The 24,544-nt window shown below is 39.0% G+C and overlaps 1 protein-coding gene across 2 annotated transcripts in view; it reads right to left on the bottom strand.

Annotated features, from left to right (window-relative positions):
• LOC134219330 (glycoprotein 3-alpha-L-fucosyltransferase A) overlaps positions 1-24,544 on the bottom strand; it is a 54,449-nt gene that overhangs the window by 18,069 nt on the left and 11,836 nt on the right. Inside the window, exons 2-3 of one of the 2 annotated variants that reach the window (XM_062698046.1) lie at positions 1,247-1,334; positions 207-784 (exon numbers count right to left, since the gene is read on the bottom strand). In XM_062698046.1, coding sequence (XP_062554030.1) covers positions 207-784; positions 1,247-1,334 — 666 coding nt within the window. Of the gene's footprint in view, positions 1-206; positions 785-863; positions 977-1,246; positions 1,335-24,544 lie in introns of those variants that run through there. The other variant, XM_062698047.1, reaches the window with a different exon arrangement.

Genomic DNA, 24,544 nt, shown 5'->3' with positions numbered 1-24,544 from the left:
CTAACAAACATCTGGGCTGTTTATGAGTTTCCTCCAAACCTATCCAATCATTATAATCCTATATGTAGGTACTTCATGAAAAGCCGACACGATTTGTGTGTCACTCTTATCACTGAACCGTGTAATAACCCTAGCCAACACATTTTCAATGCCATCCAAACGCGTGGGTTGTGGCAATTATTTCTAACATCACCTACTGTACTCACCTATAAGTGGCCGTCCAGTTGAACACGTCGGGGAACTTGACGTGCTGTGTGTGGTAGGGGCATTCCAGAAAATACATCATGTAAATCTGGTGCGCTGACCGAGGCACGGCCGGCGGAATGTAGTGGTCTTTGTACAGAATCAAATCCGCCGTTATGGCCTTTTCCCGTGCGGACGTAATACTGCACGTGGACACGGGACATTTCGAATTCAGGAACACCTCCCGGCCAGCTTTCACGTTCCACGGTCCCAGCCCGTTGTACAGGAGGATTGTTTTCAGCTTACCCTTCCGCTTGATAGCTTCGTAGTTCGGTGGAACAAACATCAGCTGGTTGGTTATCCGATCGCTCCGAGATGTTTCCGACGGGAGCAATCGTGCGATGCGTTTGTTCGTTTTCCGGTTGCGTCGCACCGGTTTCGGGTAGCGTACCCCATTCGTTAAGTACCATGGCCGCTCGCTGTAGATGATCTCGTTCATGGCGTTCAGCGATTGGTCGCCCGTTTGGCTTTGGACGTCCAGTTTGTCGTCGTCATGATCCGATAAGCCCAATCGATCGAGTACCTCAGTTGTTTGCGGGGCCTGTTAATGGTAGAAGCAGATTCTTATAATTATACTTGACTTTATCAATTTTCCAAATACCTAAAACACCTATTAATACCTATTAAATATCCCCGCTATGAAACTATACAGCTTTCAATTTTTTTGTCCTATTGGCGGTAGATGCTTTAATCTAATAATGTCTTTCGAATACTAGAAACTTACTGAACTATGCTCAACTTGTGATTATTGTATGTGTTTGACGAAGTAAAAATTCTCATCTACAACGGGTTCATCCCCAAAATTATAAGGTAATTTAAGTTTTTTAAGATCTCGAGTATTCTAAAATCTATGAATACAGGTACTTTCTATCAATAAGAAACTAGAAATTAAAAGTATCTATCCTGGTATCATGGCGCTCTTATAATATAAGTTGAAATTTCGTTCTCATTGCCGAAAGCCGCAACCTTTTTCCTATCCAATGTGTAACGCTACCCAACTTACCTCATTCTTAGCATTATCGTGATTATTGTAATCGACTTGGTAATCAGCGCGGTTGTAAACGGGGTGAGACGACTTACTATTCAGCTCTCTGATGTTTTGGTATTGCAAGGTTCATTAGTCCCACCACGACATCAAATAATTGAAACGGTTGTTTGCATTCCGCCGAATATCCAACGTGCGCCATGGAAAAACAGAGAATGGGAATTAGAATTTGATTATTGTCCGGAGGAAATTAAATGCATTCAGTTCGTATAGTGCTTCTACGCCGTGTCTTGCAATAGGGAGTTTGTTTTCAAGGAGGAAGGCAACTGCGTATGGTGCGGTAGTCGAGTTTCGGAAAATCGATAACATTCTCACGCAGTAACATTCGTCGTATAATCAAAACTGAATTATTAATAATCATTGGAGCGGGTGGACTAGTTGTCATGATCGTAGCCGTATTTTGGAAGTAAAAGTAGAACATAGGAGTTTAAGATTTGTTAGACTTTCGCTAAGTTTGGATGATATGCTAATTCTCGACTGGGGGATTATTTTCTTCCTCCTTAAGTAGAAAATTATAAAAAGTAAGTAATATAATTTATCTATACTGACCCAATCATCATGATTCTAGAAACAAAAATTTCAACCTATTTTCGAATTCCCAAGTAGAAATAGCAAAAGGATTACAAATTTTACCAGATTAATATATGAATAACAGAATAGCAAAATCTGATGTCAGTTTGTTTGATATAGTTGCTAAAATAACAAAAGTAATAACAAACATTGTTCGAGCAAATAGCTCAAAAAGGAAATATCAAAACCGTTTTCAACCAAATTTGGAACACATCTTCTCTATGAACATTATAAGGCGGGCCAATGAGGTTAGAAAGAGGAGTGTAGAAAGGTATATTGTTTAGAAAATGAAAAAAGATCTTTGTAACTTCTGAACCCCTGGACTGATTTCAATCAATTTTTGACTAAAGACAGAGGAAATATGGAAGTAGAAAAAGAAGTTGAATTGAAAACGACGGAAGAATAAATAAGGAAAATGGTAGAAGGAAAAGTTAGAAAGAAGGAAAAAAGAAGAAAGTAGAAGAAGGAAGAATGGAAAACGGAAAAGCAGAAAAAGGGAAAAAAGAAGGAAGCAGGGATTGAATTGTATACATGTACGATATAGCATACCGTGAGAGACTTTTTTCGCAAGCTGTCATGATAGAGCACTGTTTCGGCGGCCTATACCCCATGATAAATTTCTTTTAAAAAGCTCCACACTCGGGGAGCACTTCCCGTAATTCTGGGTAGACACCTTTACGTGGTGTGTTACGGGGTAAGATCTACCACGGTCACATTGCCAGCTACAGGCAAATCCTGACCCAACGAAAACCTTCCCCAATTTTCAATTCTGTAGTGCTTATGAAATTGTCGGTAAGTCATTAAGTAAATACTACACTAATCCTTCCTTCCAACTTCCTAGATGCTTCTCAACCGCAGATAGTAATACTCATGTCCCTGTAATGTTTTTCTTAGATTGGAATCAAGGATTTAACCCCCCTTGATTTCTGATAGCAGTCTGGAAAAGCATTTCAAAAATAACATGAGTATAATTAAAGTATCCAATCTTCTAATGTTGTGCTAGCGCTTCTTTTATTTTCAGAATTTTCATCACATCTGTTACCGAGGAAAGAAGCTACCGTCTACTAATGATGATTTTCTTCTTCTTTTCTTATTTATAGTGAACGTAGTTATTCTGAACACGACGTCAACCATCACTTTCCGAATGGAGCATTTCATAACTTTTAAATAGCTTCGCTCCCAACGAAAAATTCATTAATATAATATTTGATTATTATTTATACTAACTGGAAGCGTTTGGTACGTACCCGTAACGCTGGGTAGACACCTTTACGTGGTGTGTTACGGGGTAAGATCTACCATGGTCACATTGCCAGCTACAGGCAAATCCTGACCCAACGAATACCTTCCCAATATCCAACTCCGTGGTACTTATGAGGGTGTCGCTGAGGAAAGAGCCTCTCTTTAAGTATCACACCAACATTTCCTTTCCCTCCCCTAGTTGCGGTACAGATGGGCGTAGTACGGAGAAGTAATCCTCACGCTTTCGTAATTTCTGTCTTAGATTAAAATCAAGGACTACACCTACCTTGATTTCTGATAGCAATCTGGACAGTAATTTCAGAAGAAACATGAGTTTTACTCCACTTTCATTTTTTGATGAATTTGGAATTTGAATAATTTCTTATTTTCGTATATTTATTTCCTCACTTTTCCATATTTATATGTTCTATATTTAATTAATTTCATAATGTCATATTTTTATACTCCCATATTTTCAAATTTTGCTATTTTTTTATCATATATTTTTTTATTTTTATGCTTTCATAATTTCATTATGTTGTATTTTTATGCTGCCATACACTACTGATAAGGAACTATATTTTTGACTTATATATTTTCATATTTGTATTTAAATATTTTTCAAAAATGTATTCATAATATCACGATCTCATTTTATCATTTATTCATGTCTTCCTATGTTCAAATTTTTATATTTCCATTTTATCTTGTTTTCATATTTTCGTTTCTTCGTGCGTTCATATTTTTATATGTTTATGTTTTCATTTATTTATATTTTTTCTTATGCTTTCATGTGATATATTCTCATAATTTTGCTTGTTTCAATCTTTACTTCTTATATTTCATATTTCAGTTATATAACATATTTCCATATATTCATGATTTATATTTTCATGAATATGATAGTAAATAAAAATATCAAAATATGACAATATGGATATATTGTCATATTTTGATATTTTTATTTACTATCATATTCATTATTATTTATGTTTTCAAATGTTCATATTAATTTTTTTTTTATATTTTCATATTCTCATATTTTTATATATACATATTTTGATCCCTTCATATTGTCACATTTTCTAATATCTATTTTTCACATTTTCATTAAAATATTTATTAAAATTTACTAAAAATACAGGAAGATCGAGAGGGCATCATTTGCCTAAGACGTTATTATCTGACAATATTTTAATACGTTCGATAATCAAACTTTAGAAAAACTGGAGGAGCTGACAAGATACAAAGGAAAGGTAACATTTCCAATATAATAGAAGAAACATATTCATTTTAATAATTTTTACCATTTGTATTTTTATAATTTTTGACACACGGTGATCTAGTGACGCTGATTTCTTGAAGCTGAGGTCCTTCGGTCAGGGAACTATTTTTCAAATAATGTAATCCCAATCTAAATATTTATATTTTCTTTTCAGCTGAAACAAGTGTTGCTGGTGAAGTTTGTTTCACACCAAGGATCAATTTGCTCTCCTTTGATTTTCATAAATTTCAATGTTTTTTTATGCACTTATTCTTAATATTCCCATACATTTTCTCAAATTACCATGGAGTTTCATATATTTTAAATAATATCGCATAAACATTTATAAACAATCATCTTTTCATAAACGATTTACCTAACCAAATGACAATTATCTTCACTTTCAGAAACATTGGGTGCTGACGTAGATTCTGAAGACCCATCACACTACATCACACTCTAATATTACTACAATTTATTATTTCAGAAATATGCTGCAGAATGCAAAATCAATGGAATTGTTTTGCCAAAATATATTCATTCATATTACATTCAAGAACAAAACATCACCTTTTACAATATCAATACCAATAAAAATATATTATTCACGCTTTTTCGCCAAGAAAAGCACCCCTAATAACCCATCCAAATTCCAACTCCAGATACCTATGAAGGTCGCGCGAGTTCTCCGCATCTTCTTAAGTAGGTATCTAATCAACACTTCCCACCCAACTCCCCACTGATCGTAAGGACCTGGCCAGGTGTTGAACAAAGGGATCGTTGAATGAAAAACATGCCAAGCCCCAGGCTGTTTTTCTGGCGCATCTAACGTCCCTATCGACAGCCAACCCAGGATAGTGTGCGGTCAGATATGCTATGCTATGCTAACTGGAAGCGTTTGGTACGGGAGGTCCACGCTTTCTTCCTATCCCCTCGATTTCATGGTATGGATCGACTTTAAGGGTTTACAACTTCTGAAGTCGCTCAGTATCTAGAAATCATCTCTGCGGTACATACTGCGTAGTTGGCCTGGCCGTACGAAAAGAAAAATGACGGAATTTAGAAACCGTCATTTTCCAGGATGCTTTCAAGTATTGGCTGCGCAAGTATGAGATTAGATTAGATTAGAAAAGCTCCACACTCGGGGAGCACTGGTTGTGATGATGCATTTCAATTTGTTCTACACAGCTATGCGGGTCCCAGCACAAAATAAGCGAAAACAAAGCGAAAATCATCACTTCTCTGTGGGGGCTGCCTATCCGATTCTGTTTTTTCCAGTGATGAACTTAATTTTAAAATTAAAAAATCACTTAAAGATTAAAAAAAATCCTTTTTTTCGCACTTTTATACATACATATATAAATAAAAAAATAAATTGATAAATTTTCAAAAATATTGAAAGCGTGAAAAAATTTTTTTTTCGCCTGATTTTTATTTTTTAAATTTAAATTAAAAAGATCATAAATTTGTCGCCAAGAGAATTTTAAATGAAAATACAAACATATATCTCTATTGGCATAAATATTATATATCCTATCAGGTCAAGAATATCAAACGGACTCTTGCTTACAGATTCCGTCTAAGCTCCCTTGCAATATGTGGCCGACCCATTTCCATCCACGTTCTTGATCATCTATTCTTATTGATCATCATCAAATGCTTTTAGGTGTCCGATATCCATCTGTAAGGCCGTCAGAATGATAAATTGCCTGAATCTTTGCCTGCCTATATAAAACACGTTTCACGATAGAGTAGTACATTCGAATTTTAGTGTGTGGATCAATCCGATTGAGTCTCAAAATATTTCGAAATCTCGCGAAGGTAGCCAGCCTTTCTGATTCGTGCTTCCATGTCGATCTCAATTTCGCTATCTGATGATATCAAATTGTAAAGATATAGAAATCCTACAATCGTCCGGCTACTGAAAAGCTTGAGAGTCCGTTCCAGTTGACACTCAACTACCTGGTCCTGCGGAGGTTGATACCCGCCACAAAGAAGCACACGGTCAGCTCATTGAGTCCACTCCGCATAAAAGAGCGTCACAGCACTAATATAGCATTTCGTGATCATTAGCTAAGGTATGGTACACGGTCAATCTCGCACCCACCAAGATCTCATCGATTGAGAAGTAACAGTGGAGATGAAATGCATCCTTGCCTCACATCAGCGGCTATCCAAATTGGGTTTGACAAACTTCCGATTCTATCTGAAAATCTCTTGCATCCCTGGGCCAATTCCAGCTTGTTGACCTGCTCCAGAATGATGAGGAGCGGGGCACAATATTGCATAATAGTTGCTACAACATTCGCACAGACAGCCGGTCGTCCTTGCCCAAGTAGCAAAATTAATTTTATGAGGCACTTGAAGCACACTTCTAGACTAGTGCCTTAAAACCACATTTAAAGCCAATTGTCCTACAAGCTTGCTCCAAGACAGCCATAAAACCACTATAAGACGAAAGAGGCCCACTCTTGAGAAGGTGTTCAAGACCATTTTCCAAGGTTCGCTTAAAACTTGTTAGTTTTATCAAAGTGAGCTTATGATGGCATGAAAGATCAGCATAAAACCCTGATAGGATTATTAACGAATTTGACAGCATGTATTTTCGTTATCTAGATCCGCTGATGTTTATACTTGTTTATATTGAATTTTGTCTGAACCAAATCGAACAGTATCTCATAATGATGAAAATTATTATGGATACGTTGAAAAATTTAAACTTAATTGCATTGTGATCGTGTAATTCCACATGCCACAACCACTTTGTCGATGCTTTTCCGAATAAATGTAACAAATATTAAATGCGCCTTATTTATATTGCAAGATATAGTATTATTTTGAAAAACTATTTTTATTTAAAAAATTGTACATACCCAAAAAAATAAATTTTTCTCTACTTTTTATTTCGCAGATGTAATATTTGTTTTATGCCCCAATCTATGGAATGACTCATGCATGTAAAATGAAAACAAATAGTTTTCAGCAAGGTTTTCAGCGTTCATATAGAAATGGCTTCCATCAAGAAATTTTTCGTAGACGATAATCCGCCATGATTTCAATAGTTTTATCGAAAACCATCATAAGATTGGATTAAAACCACTTTATCTCATACAAAACCTGTTAGGTTTATGCAGGAGCATGATAAATTGAACTAGATTTATCGCAATCTTGACGAAGCTTACTTTGTATTGAATAAAACTAACTAGTGCTGGTCAAAACTAAGAAGTTTTATTGAAGAGCGTTATAAGTTTGGTGCTTTTATTATAACATGTCGTTTACATATCCATTGAAAACAAGTCGTTCATTTGGAAATAGTTCCCCGTTAAATATTTACTAAACTGAATATCTGCACAAAATGCTGAATTAAATTAAAACTTAATTGGGTTACTGCTCCTCAGGTTCATAATATCCATCTATCTATATAAATAACAATCGAGAACAAAGTATTGGAGCGCAAAATGTTTTGATTTCACTGTTTGTGATGGTTTTCAGTAGTTGACCTTGACACGCATGATTGCAATAAAAAAACGACACAGATTGAGCCGAAATCAACCATTTTGCGAATATTGTCATATAATAACATGCAATTCAACTGAAAAAGAAATGCATATAACTTATTTGTTTACCTGTTAGTTATTTTTATTTTTAATCAAAAAGTAAATAGTTAATACTTTTAAAAATAAACCAGCTTCGAAATACGAGTAGAGTTGATAGTTCGATAATGATTTTTAGTCGCGATTTTGCAACAATATGTTAAAGATTTCAAAAATCTATCGTATAAATACTTAACTTGCCAGTATTTGTTGTGTAGCTCAACCGTCCGTTGAAAACTGGTTAAATTCGCTTGTATATTGTACCCAGATGGTTATGAAATTCCCAAAAAATCGAGGAAATGTCCCAAGCAACCAGAAGTTCGGATAAGAAGGGCTATTTTGGCTTAATCAGCTCTCATTTTAAGTAATTTTTCGTATGGTGGGAGCGTTAAAGTGAACTTTAAAGTTCCGTTAAGGATGCTTGGAACTTGATGTGAACCATAGTGAACCAATTAGTTCGGTTAAGAGTAAATTTAAGTAAAATCTGAACTTCTGGTTGCTTGGGGTATTTTGAGGAAAATTGATCGATCATATGATAAATGGGAGGATATGAAATCTGCCTGGTATTGGAAGATCAAGACAGCTGGTGGTAAATTTGATCCGATAGAAAGAAAACTGCAGCTGATGATCCGATAGAAAGAAAACTCCGATAGAAAAAAAAAACAGATGCCTGCGCAAATGGAGTTTCCATATATGGGATAAATTTACATTATTTTTGCTTTTGATCCACTTGTTTTTAATTTATACACTTATTTGCGTCCAATTTGACATTATGTTTTGTTTGTTTTGATGCATTCTTCAACAAGAGCACTTTCTCTCAATCAAAACCACATAGTTTTAAGGAAGTTTTATAAGGGCATTTTCAAGATCGTTCTTTCTTAATGAAGAGTACAATAAAACTTTCTCAAACCTTTTTTGTTTCAATTGGGATAGAGTGCTCTTGCTGCATAATTTATCAAAAGAAACAGCTTAAGATGGACCTGGAGCATATCATAAAACTATTATATAAGAGAATTTAGTTTTGAGATAACTTGGACTAGATGAAAACTATGATAAAACTCTACAGTTTATGCGAATCCTTGATAAAACTGCAATAAAACTTGAATAAATCCAAATAGAATTCAAAATGTTACTTGGGTGGGGCCCCTTTAGATTTTATGCCTCGGATGGCTGCTTTTCGAAAAAAAAACTGGATGAGACTTGAAGAAGCTATTCAAACTTAACGAACCAACTTTTCAGATGCCCAAGTCAGTGAGTAATTGAGGCAATAACCTCCGGTTGCTGCAGTCATCCTTTGTTCATCGGAAAGGAAGTCGACCCATGCCCGCCTTTTCCATCTGTAGCAGCGCCCTACTTTCATCTATAGAGATACATATCGTTGACGGGACTCGTACTTAACTCCTCTGATTCTTCCCGTCCCTCAGCCTTTGCTTTTCTACGCTCCTCAATCTTTCGACGGGTAATCATAATAATTTCTGTAATCCATTATTTGCGCTGAGTGCGCAGTTCACCCAAGTTGTTCTCGTAAGTTTCGATAAAGCATTCTTCGCCACTTACTTCTCTTCTGTGCTGCCACCTTCCAGAACATCCACTACCCGAGTTTCAAGTACTTCAACAAACGATCTCTTCACAGCTGGATCTTCTAGTTGGTCTATGTTGATCTCCCGCCGCTGAATTCGAGCAATGCGTTTTCGGATCTCGCCAATTAGACGATGATAGTCAAACGCGATGTCAGCGCTGCGTTTATTACGGACTCAAGAAGGAACCGTCTCCATTTTCAACAACTCCACGGTAGACGAGCAAACAGTGGAAAAAGGTCAAAAACCAAAGCCAGCCAACGTCGGGCGGCGGCCAAAGATAAACATAGAACATGGAGATCCAATCGGTCCAGGCAATGCCCCAAACCTTGGATACGTTAAATCTGTGATGTTCTACGTCAGTAAGACCTTGTGCGTATTAGCAGAGATCACATAGATTAGCAAGTATTCATCAACCGATGTCTACGTTTTACAGCTCGGATCTGGTGATCTCATATCTGGATCCCGAATGCCGAGCCGAAGCTGAGCCCCATCGACGATGCCATCGAAATTCGATATTAACAACAACTCTACAGTGTGAATGGACGTAGGCCGGCAATGCACCACATAAGAACGAAATATGCAGGCAAACGTTAGACAGGAATTCGGCAGGACATCACAGAAGAGGCAGAGCTAGGATCTCCTGGATCTCCTTAGAAATCAGACAACACGTAAACGTGTGCATGACTACATTTGATGTTGGATACCTTGCGTGGACGCGGCGTGCACGCAGCTTTAAAAACGCTACCTGGATGTTTACACACGTATCGGATACCAGCCTCAATATCTGTTATCTGTGGTGTAACTTTGATTAGCTATTTTTACAAAGTAATATAGATTTCGACGAGTTAAGTATACTTAACTCGTCTTAGACGGTTGAATATATTCCACTAAAGAGAGCTTAAATTATTTTTTTCTGAATAGAGATTTATTTTAGAACTTGCTTGGAAGAATTATTTATTTTTCATAAAACAAGTGGAACTGTAACCCTCAAAAAGCTAGTTTGTTTTCAGTGTTTTGACCTTTGCTTGGAGTAAGGTAAACGAAAATCTGCATCTAGACACCTGAGAAGACATATCAGATCATGCGGGGGTTGGAAGTGCCCAAGCCGGCAGCAACCGTCGTGCATGAGTCGAAATGACTTCCTTACGACTCTTGCATGGGTGAGTTTAGCGTCCATTGCATCCTCTCTACGAGTTGACGAGATTGTATCTATGTCACCAACAAGGAGCATGGCATCCCAATAATTTAAGGAACATGGGCATTAGAGTGATTCAAAATTTGACTTTTCAGCAATCGTTTAAACATCAGGAAGCAAAAAAGTCAAAATTTGAATCACTCTAATGGGTATGCTAATATGATGTGCTCCACCGATTCTACTTCAGATTTCACATGTATTCCGTATAATCCGGGATTTGCAATTCGAAACCTATGCAAGAACTTAATAAAACAGCTAGGTTCAGACAACACATCTTTGATTTCAAATGTTCGTCTGACCATTGCCCTTTATGATTTAACCAGTTTGAGTTTCAGGCTTGACTTAAACAAAAGCTTCTAATTCTAACAGTAAAAAAATGTGTTATAGATTCAACAGCACCGAAAAGAAAATCAAACATTTATAAAGAAATAAGTTCCAGTATTTCCAGTATTAAAAAGTTTATGCTAAATTCACTACTGGATAACAATTACAAATCTTCATATCCCTTGCTTTCTTTAAACATTGTTTGCTATCATTTTCCATTAAAATTTCAAATTTTTCATCGATTATTTGCATTTTGTACTTTTTTTCATTTCCTTGTATTTTTTGCCCCCCCCCCTCGTACTTTCCAAGAGCTGTCAAACATAAAATAAATTTAATATTTGTATCGGCCTAATTTATAATTGGATTTTGATTGCCTGTCCATAAAAAAACGTTCGTATTTCAAAAACGATTAAACTAGAACTTTTTGTCATTCGATGCGCCATAACCAACACCCTAAAGTGCTAAAAAGGTCACGAATTTCGCCAAACGCACCAAACGCATCTTTCTCGATTGCACACAGCCTGCCTGCCGATGTCTGCATTTTTGTACCCTTGGTACAACTCGTGATTCATGCGCGTGCGCCATTTACCATTGCCCACCATGCCACCAAGTATTGAGCGCAGTATTTTCCGCTCGAAAACTTTTTTTTTATTTTTTGACAAAATCACTCGCGGTTTTTAGGAGCCTCCTCGTAATAATGTAAAGATAATAAATGTCAATAATGAGCGAGATTTAACAACTACAGCGCAACCTAGAGGGGTAAAAAAGTGGAAAGTACATTTCCCGGTATATTTTGTCGATTTTTTCCATATAAACTTTATGCTCGTTGAGCATTCACTTAGACTTGACGGATCTGGCTGAAATTTGTACAGTAGCTTCTGGGATCCAAAAACGTCTACGAAAAAACGTCTCGAAAAAATGATTTTGAATTTCTTCATATAACAGTGGTCCACCTTAATGCTTCATAACCGTGCAGGGCGACTGGACGAATCACCGATTAGTACAGAGCTAGCTTTGTCGCTGTCTGTAAGCTGCGAGACTTAAACTAGCTACACAAACCTTAGAAAGTCCTCCTTGCAGCCACCGCAACACGTCTTTTCATATTGCTAATGTCATCATCACATGTAACAAGTGTTCCAAGATATATGAATTCGTCGACATCCTCAAATCGCATCCTATCCATTTCCACACGGTGTTGAACTTAATGTGTAGATTAAAAAACACTTAAATAAAGTTCGAAAAAAAAATTCCACCTTGCGACCAACACCATTTAGACTGCCACGTTCTCTGCCAGCCACCAGTTTTGACAGAGTTCATAGAAAAAAGAAGCAATAAGAAATAAAAAAAAAAACCCTGAATAATCCACCTAGCGGTGATGGTGCCTTTCTCGTGTATTATAAAACAAGAAAACATATAAGAGTAACAAGAAAAGCACATAAGAGAGGTCAAAATTGCACTTTAGGGAGATAGATTCAGTTATTTCCATCAATTCACATTTATTTACGTTCATTTGAACTCATTGCAGTAGTTTTTGGATTTTGAATTTTTTTTCTTCCAAACGGGGGAAGTGGGAAAAATCAATGTTTTTTAATAACTCCGGAACGCAATGGCCGCTTGGGCCAATTTTCATTAACGAAAACTTAGGAAGGATTCCGCGTCGGATGCAACATGTTGCAAGCGAATCGGATAAGGCTAAGTACAAAAAAGTGTGTCTCACTTTTTTTTGTACACACACATACATACCCTAGCAACACACATGTTCCTCATTGGTTTCTGCAACTGATATGTGACCAGATTCGGTCACAATCAAGTTGCTGTAACCATTTTTGTCTGATTTGTGCTGCTCGGGATACATACACACATACAGACGTCGAGCTGAGTCGATTGGTATATAACACTATAGATTTCCGAGCCTTCTATCAAAAGTTCGGTTTTGGAGTGATCCTATAGCCTTTACGTATCCCTAGTAACATTTTGCTTTTATGTTGGTTTTATAACACTCTTGTAGAGAAAATTATAATTTTCAAGAACGTCATAAAACTTTAAATGTTACTGGATACTTGGTATACGTGAAAGGCAAAAGAAAGAAGATGGAATAAAGCAGAAGGAAGAGAGAAGAAGGAAGATCGAAGAGGACGAAGGAAACAGTGAAAAAAAGAAAAAAGATGTAAGAAGGTAGTAGTAAAAAGGAAAAAGGAAGAATATAGAAGGTAAGAAGAAGAAGGTAGAAAGAAGTAGCCTGAAGAAAAAAGGAAAATGAAAAAGGATTATAGAATAAGAAAAAAGAAATAAGGATGAAGAAAGTAGGAATAAGGAAGAAAAATAAGAAAGTAGAAAGAAGTTAACAAAAATAAGAAAAATGCAGATCGAAAAAGGCATGAAAAATAGTGAAAACGGAAAACGTAGAAGGAAGAGAGAAGAAAAAAATATGGTAGATGGTAGAAGGGAGATAAAAAGGTAGAAGAAAGTAGGAAACAATTTTCAATTCTCACATCTCACTCTTAACTTCTCACTCCTCACTTCTTTCTGCTTCCTTGTCTCTTCTTCCTCCTGTTCTCACTCCTTACTTCACACTTCTAATTTATCACTTCTCATTTTTCATTTCCACCTTCTCACTTTGCACTCCTCACAACTCACTTCGCATTTCTCACATCTTATTTCTTACTTATCACTTCTCACTTTTCTCTAATTTACCACTTCTCATTTCTTGTTACTGTCGACTTCTCACCATGCACTTACCATTTCTCGCTTCTGAATTATAGCTTATATTTTCTCTCCTGTCACCTCACCGTAAGGTGTGAATTTGCTTCTTGTTCAGTCGTGATTCTCCAGTAAGCAGAGCTATCGGCCGGTCGTCGCAATTTATTTTTGTTTTGTGCCGAAAGCAAAACGATCGGCTGGTTACCGAAATTTTGTTCTGCATTGTGCGGATGAGTAAGTTAATCAGAAAGTGAAAATTTAGTTCGCATCCAGTTGTGTACGATTGTTTTGTTTAAATCAAACTACACGCTACACACGGCAGATCGTTTACCAAAACGAACCATGCCACACTCCCTACCTCATATATCCAACATCCCCGTGATTTCTCGTGGAAGTGTGGATGACTCTTCAACAATTTCCTACCTATTCATCAATTGACCTGCATTCGGACACGGCCGGCGCTGGTATTGCTTATTTTTGGGTCACCAGTTCTTAGACATTGAAGATGACGTTAGTCCCGAACGTCATCTGTTGATTCTCTGTGTAATTACAGCTGCCCTGGCAATAACGGAGTAGCAACCGTGGGCGGTCAATCATGCTCATGCTCATTCACTTCTCACCTCATCTTCTCACTTAATACTTCTTACTTCTCACTTAACTTCTCGTTTATTATATATCACCTTTCACTTCTTACTACACTCAACCAGCGAATGGATGATGTTATTACAATCTTCCATTGATTCCATGCACAGATTATCATGAGCTGAGACCCATGTACAGATTGCATAAAGTCAATATTTCAAACCATTGTTTTATAGAAAGCACGATTTTGATGCGCTCCTATTGTACTCATCAGATGAAGTTTAAAAAACAGGTAAATACTGTACATCATTGTCTACATTTCAATCTATCGCTCTGTGATTTATAAGTGCCATTTGATTAAGTTTGTATAGAAATACGAAGCCTTTTCCTAGAAAAGCGCAAACAGACCTTGCACGAATGGTGCACTATTCCCAATATTCACTGAGTCAGATGGCGAAAATAGAAGATAAGAGCATCGGAGCAGTTTGCAATACGATTCGGGAGCATGGTGAGGAGTTTTCATTTCAGGACAAGAAAAAATCCGAACGTAAATCGGTCCCTATTAGCCATATGCTCGAACGAAAAATCGTTTAAGCTTTTCCCGTAAAAATGGTTCCTCTGTTCCAAGATTTGGTAAAATCTGAAAACATCGAAGAATGAAGTCGACCGAAACGACACAAAATGAACTACGGACTTTCAGGAAGTAGAAGAATAAAAAATAAGTGAATAACACATGTCAGAACATTGGCTCAAAAGTTATACGATAAACTTTTGTGTTGAAGATCGTTATGCAAGATGATGGTATAATTCAAAATAACTCAAAAAATGAAATATACATTTGCCATTCTTTTTTCTCTCCTTCATCTGTGAAAGCTGTTTCGGTTCCGAGCGCTTTCTTAACCTTAGTAAGATGTTGGGGTCAATATGACCCAAAACGAAACTTCAAAGTAGAATAACTTTTTACCTGATAATCCGATCGTTCTGAAATTTCTTGACTTTTAATATTTTGTGGAAATGAAGCATCTGACATGAAAAAAGTATTTTAAGGTGCAACAGGAACGACCCCACAAAAAAAGTTACGAATAAGATGTTAGCCAGAAATGTAAATGCTTATAAAACAGTCAAATTATAACCGAATTACAAAGTTTATATACCGTTCGAAAGATAAACTCATCAATTTTGTGGCTATGTGGTGATATGCTGGTTCTGGAGACAATGGCCACCGGGAAACGACTTCCACGGGGACCTTGTCGGTCATATAAGGGGAGCATAAAAATCGCTCCATATATGCCATTCGATCGATAATTCTTCATATATTCTCTTAAAACGGTAATGTATGGTCCATGAGAGGGCTTCCGATGAAAGTGGCCACTCCTGCTACTGTAGGGATTATATTATACTACAGTCCACTACAGGTACATGCAAGGTGCCCCCAAGGAACCCGCAGGAGGGGACATTTCCGTTTTAGCACCAAAATATGCCGTGCGGCGGCTCTTTTGTCATGATTTTCCACCAAGCAGATGGTTATGCGCTTGAAATCGCTAAATGACCACATTGGCCACTCCTGGTACATGCAAGGTGCCCCCGGGGAACCCGCAGGAGGGAACATTTCCGTTTTAGCACCAAAATATGCCGTGCGGCGAATCTTTTGTCATGATTTTCCACCAAGCAGATGGTTATGCGCCTGAAATCGATAAGTGACCACATTGGCCACTCCTGGTACATGCAAGGTGCCCCCGGAGAATCCGCAGGAGGGGAAATTTCCGTTTTAGCACCAAAATATGCCATGCGGCTGCTCTTTTGTCATGATTTTCCACCAAGCAGATGGTTATGCGCTTGAAATCGATAAGTGACCACATTGGCCACTCCTGGTACATACAAGGTGCCCCGGGGAACCCCCAGGAGGGGACATTTCCGTTTTAGCACGAAAATATGCCGTGCAGCGTCTCTTTCGTCATGATTTTCCACACAATAGATGATTATGCGCTTGAAATCGATAAGTGACCACATTGGAAACGCCTAGAACCTATGAGGGGCCCCCAGGGAACCCGTAGAAGGGTACATTTTCATTTTATACCAATATAAGCCGTGCGGCGGCTCTTTTGGTGTTTTCCTATCAAACAGATGGACGTGCGCTCGAAATCGATATGTGACCACATTGGCTACATTTGAAACCTATGAGGCTTCCTCGGAGAACACGTAGAAGATGACATTTCCATTTTTACATATGTCATGCGGCGGCTCTTTCGTCGTGATTTTCGTCCAAATAGGTGCCCTCGAAATCGATTATTGACATATTGTCCACCCTTAGAACCTATGAGGTGCCCCCGGGAGCCCGTAGAAGAATACATTTCCATTTAAACCTAGTGGTGATGGTGCCTTTATCGTTCGTTCAAAAGGGTTGAGAAATATATAAGAAAAGTCTAATATAGCAGTAATAGGTAGATAGCTTTTATTTTTCATATTTGTTTATTTGCATTCTAAAATTTTGAGCATAAGTGCCAGAAAAGTGATTTTTCCATGCAGCTGCTGAAATTAGTATTTTAGCCATAGCTTCGGAGCCCATAGTCCGATCTGGCCAATTTTCAATAGGAAACAATAGGGTAAGATTTTCGTCGAATGCTATTTACTGCGAGTAATTCGGTTGAGGAAAAGTTCCTAAAAAGTGAGTGAGATTCTGTGTGCACAGACACTTTCAATGGATTCTTCACGGCACTCCACAATTACCGAAACTGGGTCTGGGGTTCCCCCGGGTTGATATTAGATTTCAAGAGCATAACCAACTATTTGATGGAAAATTATAGTGAAAGAGCCGCTGCACGGCATGTCTTTAAGGGCCGATGTCCACGTAAAGTTTTTTCACGCTGCTTGCACGTAAACGTGTGCACGACTACATTTGATGCCGGGTACCTTGCGTGGACGCGGCGTGTACGCAGCTTGAAAACACGCTACGTGGGCATCGGCCCTAAGTAAGAGTAAGCACGGAAATGTCCTCTCCTATGAGCTCCACGACGGTACTTCATAGGTTCCAAAATGGAAAATGTGGTCACTTATTCATTTTGGTATAAAAACGGAAATGTCACCATCTACGGGTTCCCCGTGGGCATCTCATTGGTTCCAAGAGTGGCTAATGTGGTCACTTATCGATTTCAAGCGCATAATAATCTATTCTGTGGAGAATTATGACGAAAGAGCTGCCGCACGGCATATTTTGGTGCTAATACGGAAATGTCCCTTTCTACGGGTTCCCCGGGGGCACCTCATAGGTTCCAAGAGTGGCCAATGTGGTCAATTATCGATTTCGAGCTGAATAACCATCTCATTGGTGGGAAAACACAAAAAAAGAGTCGCCGCACGGCATATTTTGGTGCTAAAACGGAAATGTCCCCTCCGGTGGGTTCCCTGGGGGCCCCGGAAAGGTTCCAAGAGTGGCCAATGTGATCACTTATCGATTTCACTTGCATAATCATCTATTTTGTGGAAAATCATGACGAAAGAGCTGCCGCACGACATATGTTGGTGTTAAAACGGAAATGTCCTCTTTTACGGATGCCCCGAGGGCACCTCATAGGCTCCAAGAGTAGGCAATGTCGTCACTTATCGTTTTTGAGCTGAATAACCATCTCTTTGATGAGAAAACACATCGCAAGAGTCGCCGCACGGCATATTTCGGTGTTAAAACGGAAATGTCCCATTCTACGGGTTCCATGGGGCCCCTCATAGGTTCCAGGCGTTGCCAATGTGGTCACTTATCGATTTCAAGCGCATAATCATCTATTTTGTGGAAAATCATGACGAAAGAGCCGCCGCACGACATATTTCGATGTCAAACGGAAATGTCCCTTTCTACGGGTTCCCCAAGGGCACCTCATAGGTTCAAGAGTGGCCAATGTGGTCACTTATTTATTTCGAGCAAATAACCATCTCTTTGGTGGGAAAATACGCCGCTCGGCATATTTCGGTGTTAAAACGGAAATATCCCATTCTACGGGTTCCCTGGGGGCCCCTGGTAGACTCCAAGAGTGGCCAATGTGGTCAATTATCGATTTCAAGCGCATAATTATCTATTTTGTGGAAAATCATGACGAAAGAGCTGCCGCACGGCATATTTTGGTGTTAAAACGAAAATGTCCCCTTTCACGGGTTCCCCGAGGGCACCTCATAGGCTCCAAGAGTGGCCAATGTTGTCACTTAGCGATTTCGAGCGCATTATCATCTATTTTGTGGAAAATCATGACGAATGAGCCACCGCACGGCATATTTTGGAGTTTAAACGGAAATATTCCTTTCTACGGGTTCCCCGAGGGCACCTCATAGGCTCCAAGAGTGGCCAATGTGGTCACTTATCGATTTCTAGCGCATAATCATCTATTTTGTGGAAAATCATGACGAAAGAGCCGCAGCACCGCACATTTTGGTGCCAGAACGGAATTGTCCTCTCCTACGGGTTCCCCGGGGGCACCTTGCATATACAAGGAGTGGCCAATGTGATCATTTATCGATTTCAAGCGCATGGTCATCTGTTTGGTGGAAAATCATGATAAAAGAGCCGCCACACGGCATATTTTGGTGTTAAAACGGAAATGTCCCCTTTTACGGGTTCCCCGAGGGCACCTCATAGGCTCCAAGAGTGGCCAATGTGGTCACTTAGCGATTTCGAGCGCATTATCATCTATTTTGTGGAAAATCATGACGAATGAGCCACCGCACGGCATATTTTGGAGTTTAAACGGAAATATTCCTTTCTACGGGTTACCCAAGGGCACCTCATAGGTTCCAAGAGTGGCCAATGTGGTCAATTATCGATTTCGAGCACATAATCATCTATTTTGTGGAAAATCATGACGAAAGAGCTGTCGCACGACATATTTTGGTGTTACAACGGAAATGTCGCCTTTTACGGGTTCCCCGGGGGCACCTCATAGGCTCCAAGAGTGGCCAATGTGGTCACTTATCGATTTCGAGCGCATTATCATCTATTTTGTGGAAACTCATGACGACAGAGCCGCCGCACGGCATATTTTGGTGCTCAAACGGAAATGTCCCTTCCTGCGGGTTCCCCGGGGGCACCTTGCATGTACCAGGAGTGGCCAATGTGGTCACTTATCGATTTCAAGCGCATAACCATCTGTTTGGTGGAAAATCATGACGAAAGAGCCGCCGCACGGCATATTTTGGTGCTAAAACGGAAATGTCCCCTCCTGCGGGTTCCCCGGGGGCACCTTGCATGTACCAGGAGTGGCCACTTTCATCGGAAGCCCTCTCATGGACCATACATTACCGTTTTAAGAGAATCTATGAAGAATTAGCGATCGAATGGCATATATAGAGCGATTTTTATGCTCCCCTTATATGACCGACAAGGTCCCCGTGGAAGTTGTTTCCCGGTGGCCATTGTCTTCAGAACCAGCATATCACCACATAGCCACAAAATTGATGAGCTTATCTTTCGAACGGTATATAAACTTTGTAATTCGGTTATAATTTGACTGTTTTATAAGCATTTACATTTCTGGGTCAATATGACCCCAACATCTTATTCGTAAGTTTTTTCTAATATCCGAAGAAGGTTAAGCAGATGGTAAGACTATTATTTAAAAAAATAAAACTCTTGTAAGGACGTGGCCAGGTGTGTGGAGAAAATCGGGTCCGCTTATTTGTAGATTGTGGTAGATTTACAATGATCGTGGATATGCTTATCTCTGCAACTCCATCTACGATTTGTGCAAGGGTTCCACGCAGAGCCGTAGCGTGAGCTCCCAGCGCCCTTGGCGAACTCTGTACTGGCCGCCCCTTTTTGATAAAGGGGAAATAAAACAAGATTGGAGTTCAGAATCACTGTTTTTACGTAGTATAATAAATAGATATTTCCTATGTTTTTTTCCTAAAAGATTTTATAATCTATTATTAACAACGATTAAAGCGATAGAGACTGCTTGTTTTATTTGAAAAATACTGAAAATTTTGTCGAAAAACAACGTACGCAAAACAGATCCGTTTCAGAACCCACGTGCGGCTAGATCTTGTTGGGTCAATAATATTTTTAACTTTGGAGTGGATTCAGAAAAATCTACCTCTATAGTGGGTCTGACGATGATTTCGAATCACTACTGAACCTGGTTAGAATCATAAAATCCTACTCTGCGCAGTGGCGAAAATATTTTTTAGCTCAATAATACAATTATACGATTTAGCCTAATGGTGTCTTCCAGATATTTCATCAGCTTAATGACCGATCCCCCTAAAAGTGAGATGTAAAAACTATTTTTTCACTTTACAACATACGAGATTTGTGTCTTTGCAAAAGTTGTAGCAAAACTTTTTCTGAAAAACTTTGTCGAAGACGCCAAGTTCGTAATTTCATTACTTCCAGAGATATATTACTACTTATGCCTACAAGTTTTGAACATGTTCATCGCATAAGCATAAAAGGTATATGGAGACGCATGGTGCATTATTTCATCAACTCCTTGGAACTAAACTTATTGTGCAAAAATTAAAGATTTATAATATTCTGCATACCAGTGAGAGCATATTTGCATGAAGTTATGATCAAAACAACCTGGCACGATGTTAAGAAGTTCCACAAAAGTAATGGCAAAATACGCACGTACGTAAGTGGAAATTGCTGCGGTGATTAAAATGCGTCTGAAAATGGTCGAGACAAGGTAGTAGACCGAAACGTCTCGCAGAAAAACAAATGGCGTATAGTTACTGTTAACCGAAAAATATCAATAAATCAACCCCATACTGAGTAACGGTGATTAAACCAACCAAATTATTAAATCGGGCTTATACTTTCTGGGACACCCTATAGGTCGCAGTGGCACACCTAAACAGAAAAAAGAAACCCACCAATTCCACCATTTTATTGTAACTTAACAGATTAACGCATTTCAATGTGAGCAGTAGGGGAGACTGGGGAGACTTGATCCCCTTTTCTGATTTCCGATGTATCACAGCCAAAAATAAATAAACATACGCGATTTCCACACAGACTCTCTAAGAAATTGATCCCTCTCCAAGAACTTGATTTGATAAAATTAGAAAGGTGCCCTCAGATTTTTTTAAATATTTTTCTTTCAAAATACGCTTAATTTTCGAAATGCTGTGCGTATACATGAACAATTTTTGTTATTGATTTCGACAGCACATGCAATTTTAAAATTAGGGGAGACTTGATCCCCTTTCTATGATAACTACGCAATAAATATTTTTTCCTGCCAACCCTTCATCAAATCTGTCAAATCTACAAAAAAAGCCTGAGAATATATTTTTTTTTCGTCAATTTTATGTATGGATGATTAATGGGGAACCATGTGTTCCCATATTGAGGCCAATAAAAAATTCTTTAGGAAGGTCAAAACATACAAACCGTCCTGCAGAATAAATAAGATTGTCAATCAGAAAAATAACTCACCACATAATTCATTTGTCTATCTATCTTGGATCTATACTAAAAAATACGCTATAACAAAACTTCTTTAGTTCTTCCCCAATAAGGTCGTCTTTAGTGTCTCAAGACGGTCTTATTGTTATGGCAAATGACGACATTCCACTAAAAAGCTCTAAATGATTTTCTATTCATTTTGAGGTTGTCATAATTTAAAAATATCTTACCACCTCAGTAGCAACATCTAAATCGAAAAAAAAAATGTACAAGACAACAGCCCGCCAATGACGCCGTTGATAAGATTCTATAGAACGATATCGGAAGCTACACAAGAAACGTTAATGCATAGATTGAATCCGACAACTCCGGTTTCGAGTGCGTAATGGACAGACTTGAACTAGTCTTCGATATGCATTTCCCGGTAATAATTGATTGATTGAATCTACACAAATTAATTAAATACTACTTATTCAGATGGTGTCAGGCCATTAGCTTCTTTCTTTTGGCCGAAGGTCATTAGGCCGAATTAGCAAAAAGAAGCAAAAAGTAAAAAATTAGAAGTTCTTTCTTCACCTTAACCCCTCCCTCCTTCTTCCTTCCTTCTTCCTCTTTCCTTCTTCCTTCTTCTTCCTTTTCTCATCCGTCTTCCTTATTCTTTCTTCCTTCTTCCTTCTTCCTTCTTCCTCCTTCCCTCATCCTTCTTCCTTCATCCTTCTTTCTTCTTCCTTCTCCCTTTTTCTTTCTTCCTTTATCCTTCTTCCTTCTGCATTGCTTCTCTCTTTTTCCATCTTCCTTTTTTCTATCATCCTTTCTTTTTCTTTCTTCTTCCTCCTTCCTTCTTTCTCCCGTCTTGCTTCTTCTTCTATTTTTTTCATTCTTTCTTCTTTCCTTTTCCTGCTTTCTTCTTACTTCTTCCTTTTTGCTTCTTTCTTATTCGTCCTTCCTTCTTCCTTCTTTCATAATTATTCTTTCTTCCTTCTTCCTTTTCCCTTCTTCCTTATTCCTTCTTCCTTTTGTCTTCTTTCTTTCTTCTCCCTCTTCTTCACAATTCTTTCTTCTTCCTTCTCCCTTTTTCCTTCTTCCTTCTTCCTTTATCCTTCTTCCTTCTGTATTCCTTCTTTCTTCTTCCCTCTTCCTTCTACATTCTTTCTTCTTCTTTCTTCTTATTTCTTTCTCCCGTCTTGCTTCTTCTTCTAATTTTTTCCTTATTCCTTCTTTCCTATTCCTTCCTACTTCTTACTTCTTCCTTCTTCCTTCTTTCTTGTTCGTCCTTCCTTCTTCCTTCTTCCTTCTTTCATCATTATTATTTCTTCCTTCTTCCTTTTCCCTTCTTGCTTTTTCCTTATTCCTTCTGTCTTTCTTCTTTCTTCTTCCTCTTCTTTACCCTTCTGTCTTCTTCCTTCTTTCTCCCGTCTTGATTCTTTCTTCTTCTTTCTTCCTTCTTTCTTCTTCCTTCTTCCTTTTTCCTTCTTCCTCTATCCTTCTTCCTTCTTCTGTCTTCCTTCTTTCTTCTTCCCTCTTCTTTCTACCTTCTTCCTTCTTTTTTCTTCTTTCTTCCGTTTTCATTTTTTCATTTATTTAGTTAACATCTAAACAGATAACACTGAATCAACAATTTGACGCCACAATACACGGTTCGAGGCCGCATCTCTCCATCCTCGGATACGCCCCACGCTCGCCAAGTCGTTCTGCACCTGGTCTGCCCATCTCGCTCGCTGCGCTCCACGCCTTCTCGTACCTGCCGGATCGGAAGCGAACACCATCTTTGCAGGGTTGCTGTCCGGCATTCTTGCAACGTGTCCTGCCCATCGTACCCTTCCGGCTTTAGCTACCTTCTGGATACTGGGTTCGCCGTAGAGTTGGGCGAGCTCATGGTTCATTCTTCGCCGCCACACACCGTCTTCTTGCACACCGCCAAAGATGGTCCTAAGCACCCGTCTCTCGAATACTCCGAGTGCTTGCAAGTCCTCCTCGAGCATTGTCCATGTTTCATGACCGTAGAGGACAACCGGTCTTATAAGCGTCTTGTACATGACACATTTGGTGCGGTGGCGAATCTTTTCGACCGCAGTTTCTTCTGGAGCCCGTAGTAGGCCCGACTTCCACAGATGATGCGCCTTCGTATTTCACGACTAACGTTGTTGTCAGCCGTTAGCAAGGATCCGAGGTAGACGAATTCCTCGACCACCTCGAAGGTATCCCCGTCTATCGTAACACTGCTTCCCAGGCGGGCCCTGTCGCGCTCGGTTCCGCCCACAAGCATGTACTTTGTCTTTGACGCATTCACCACCAGTCCAACTTTTGTTGCTTCACGTTTCAGGCGGGTGTACAGTTCTGCCACCTTTGCAAATGTTCGGCCGACAATGTCCATGTCATCCGCGAAGCAAATAAATTGACTGGATCTGTTGAAAATCGTACCCCGGCTGTTACACCCGGCTCTCCGCATGACACCTTCTAGCGCAATGTTGAACAACAGGCACGAAAGTACATCACCTTGTCTTAGTCCCCGGCGCGATTCGAACGAACTGGAGTGTTCGCCCGAAATCTTCACACAGTTTTGCACACCATCCACCGTTGCTTTGATCAGTCTGGTAAGCTTCCCAGGGAAGCTGTTCTCGTCCATAATTTTCCATAGCTCTACGCGGTCGATACTGTCGTATGCCGCCTTGAAATCAACGAACAGATGGTGCGTTGGGACCTGGTATTCACGGCATTTTTGAAGGATTTGCCGTACAGTAAAGATCTGATCCGTTGTCGAGCGGGCGTCAACGAAGCCGGCTTGATAACTTCCCACGAACTCGTTAACTAATGGT

This window comes from Armigeres subalbatus, chromosome 3 (genome assembly GCF_024139115.2).
Source record: "Armigeres subalbatus isolate Guangzhou_Male chromosome 3, GZ_Asu_2, whole genome shotgun sequence".
NCBI lineage: Eukaryota > Metazoa > Arthropoda > Insecta > Diptera > Culicidae > Armigeres > Armigeres subalbatus.
The sequence above is the reverse complement of the archived record's forward strand: the minus strand, read 5'-3'. Positions and strand labels throughout refer to the sequence as shown.